Source organism: Pollicipes pollicipes, unplaced genomic scaffold, assembly GCF_011947565.3.
Source record: "Pollicipes pollicipes isolate AB1234 unplaced genomic scaffold, Ppol_2.1 Scaffold_7231;HRSCAF=8579_pilon_pilon_pilon, whole genome shotgun sequence".
In the NCBI taxonomy this organism is placed as follows: domain Eukaryota; kingdom Metazoa; phylum Arthropoda; class Thecostraca; order Pollicipedomorpha; family Pollicipedidae; genus Pollicipes; species Pollicipes pollicipes.
Genome location: NW_023597034.1, coordinates 30,353,838 through 30,355,017, shown reverse-complemented (window position 1 = coordinate 30,355,017; position 1,180 = coordinate 30,353,838). Strand labels below are relative to the sequence as shown.

Below are 1,180 nucleotides of genomic sequence, written 5' to 3'. Positions count from 1 at the left end.
CCGCTTTGCTGGGCACATAAAGAACCAATTGACAGCCACTGAAGGCATGTGCCGCGTCTGGCATAGCAGTCACTTTCCCACTGTCATCGGCTGAGTTTGACCAGCTGCGCTGCACTCTGCGATGTAAGCCCGAATGTATGCCGTGAAAAAAACATCAAGAAAACAGCGTATTATCGGTGCGAAGTCGAAAATCTACGCTCCTGCTTCGGTATTTTTGCGAGAGTCGTGCCATGAATGAGCATCATAAATTGAGGCCGTATCAACGGGAAAAAAATTGAAGCTGTATCAGCTCCTTTCAGAAGTTCAGCATCAGTTCTGTCTCCCAACCTACGCGCACACCGTCTTGCGAGCAGCAGCCACACCAAGGGCACCGTTGACCCGGCACGTGGTGAGGCGCCACGGCTGTCCTGGGGGCCGCGTCTGGCGGCCGGCACGACAGGTCGCGGTTGAGCGGGCCGCTCGTGCAGCGGCGCCGGCCGGCCGCGGCCGCCCGGCGTCGCCTGCTCACATGGCCGACGGCCCGTGTCAGCGGGTCACTGACTGGGGCGGCGGCGCGCGGCGTCACGCCGCTGACACACTTCTGCCGCCGATCAGACGCTCTCCTCTCGCGCCCGCGCCGCGTTCAGGTCGGCAGCCGGCGGCCAGGTCGGCAACCGGCGGTCGGGGGCGGCGGTGACGTCCTCCCGTCGTTGTCGCCGCTCACCCCGGTGGGCGGCGTCCCGTCACGGCAGAAGACAGGGGTATCTGTGGCGCCAACGGGGAGCGATAGGCGGCGGCACGTCACGGCAGAAGACAGACGCATCTCTATGGCTCCAACGGGGAGCGGTAGGCGGCGGCACGTCACGGCAGAAGACAGACGCATCTCTGTGGCTCCAGTGTCTCCTTTTCATATTGTCAGAATGAGAAGAGGCGTGTAGGCACACCTTCGTGCGCGGAAAGACAAGCGATTTCCCATCTCTGTCAAAACCGATGTGATGCTGTCGATTCTAGCGTCTCCTATTCGCCTTATTCGGATTGTTGTACTTTGTGTTGCAGTCGCGAAGTTTATCCACTGCGCTAGTCAAGCATGTAATGAATTGCTTGTCTTTCTTTCGGCGGAAGAGGGGTTGCGTCGATCCGTTTACTGCACCAACGCAAGTTCGCGTGGTACCGAGCCCCTGTGTTGGAAGCGGTTCTCATT

At 60.0% G+C, this 1,180-nt stretch overlaps 1 protein-coding gene across 1 annotated transcript in view; it reads right to left on the bottom strand.

Moving 5' to 3' along the window:
• Positions 1-327: 327 nt before the first annotated feature.
• Positions 328-1,180, bottom strand: part of LOC119109980 (shematrin-like protein 2) — a 44,408-nt gene continuing 43,555 nt past the window's right edge. The window contains exons 6-7 of the mRNA XM_037233726.1: positions 704-744; positions 328-420 (exon numbers count right to left, since the gene is read on the bottom strand). Of these exons, the coding sequence (XP_037089621.1) occupies positions 328-420; positions 704-744 (134 nt within the window). The remainder of the gene's footprint in view (positions 421-703; positions 745-1,180) is intronic.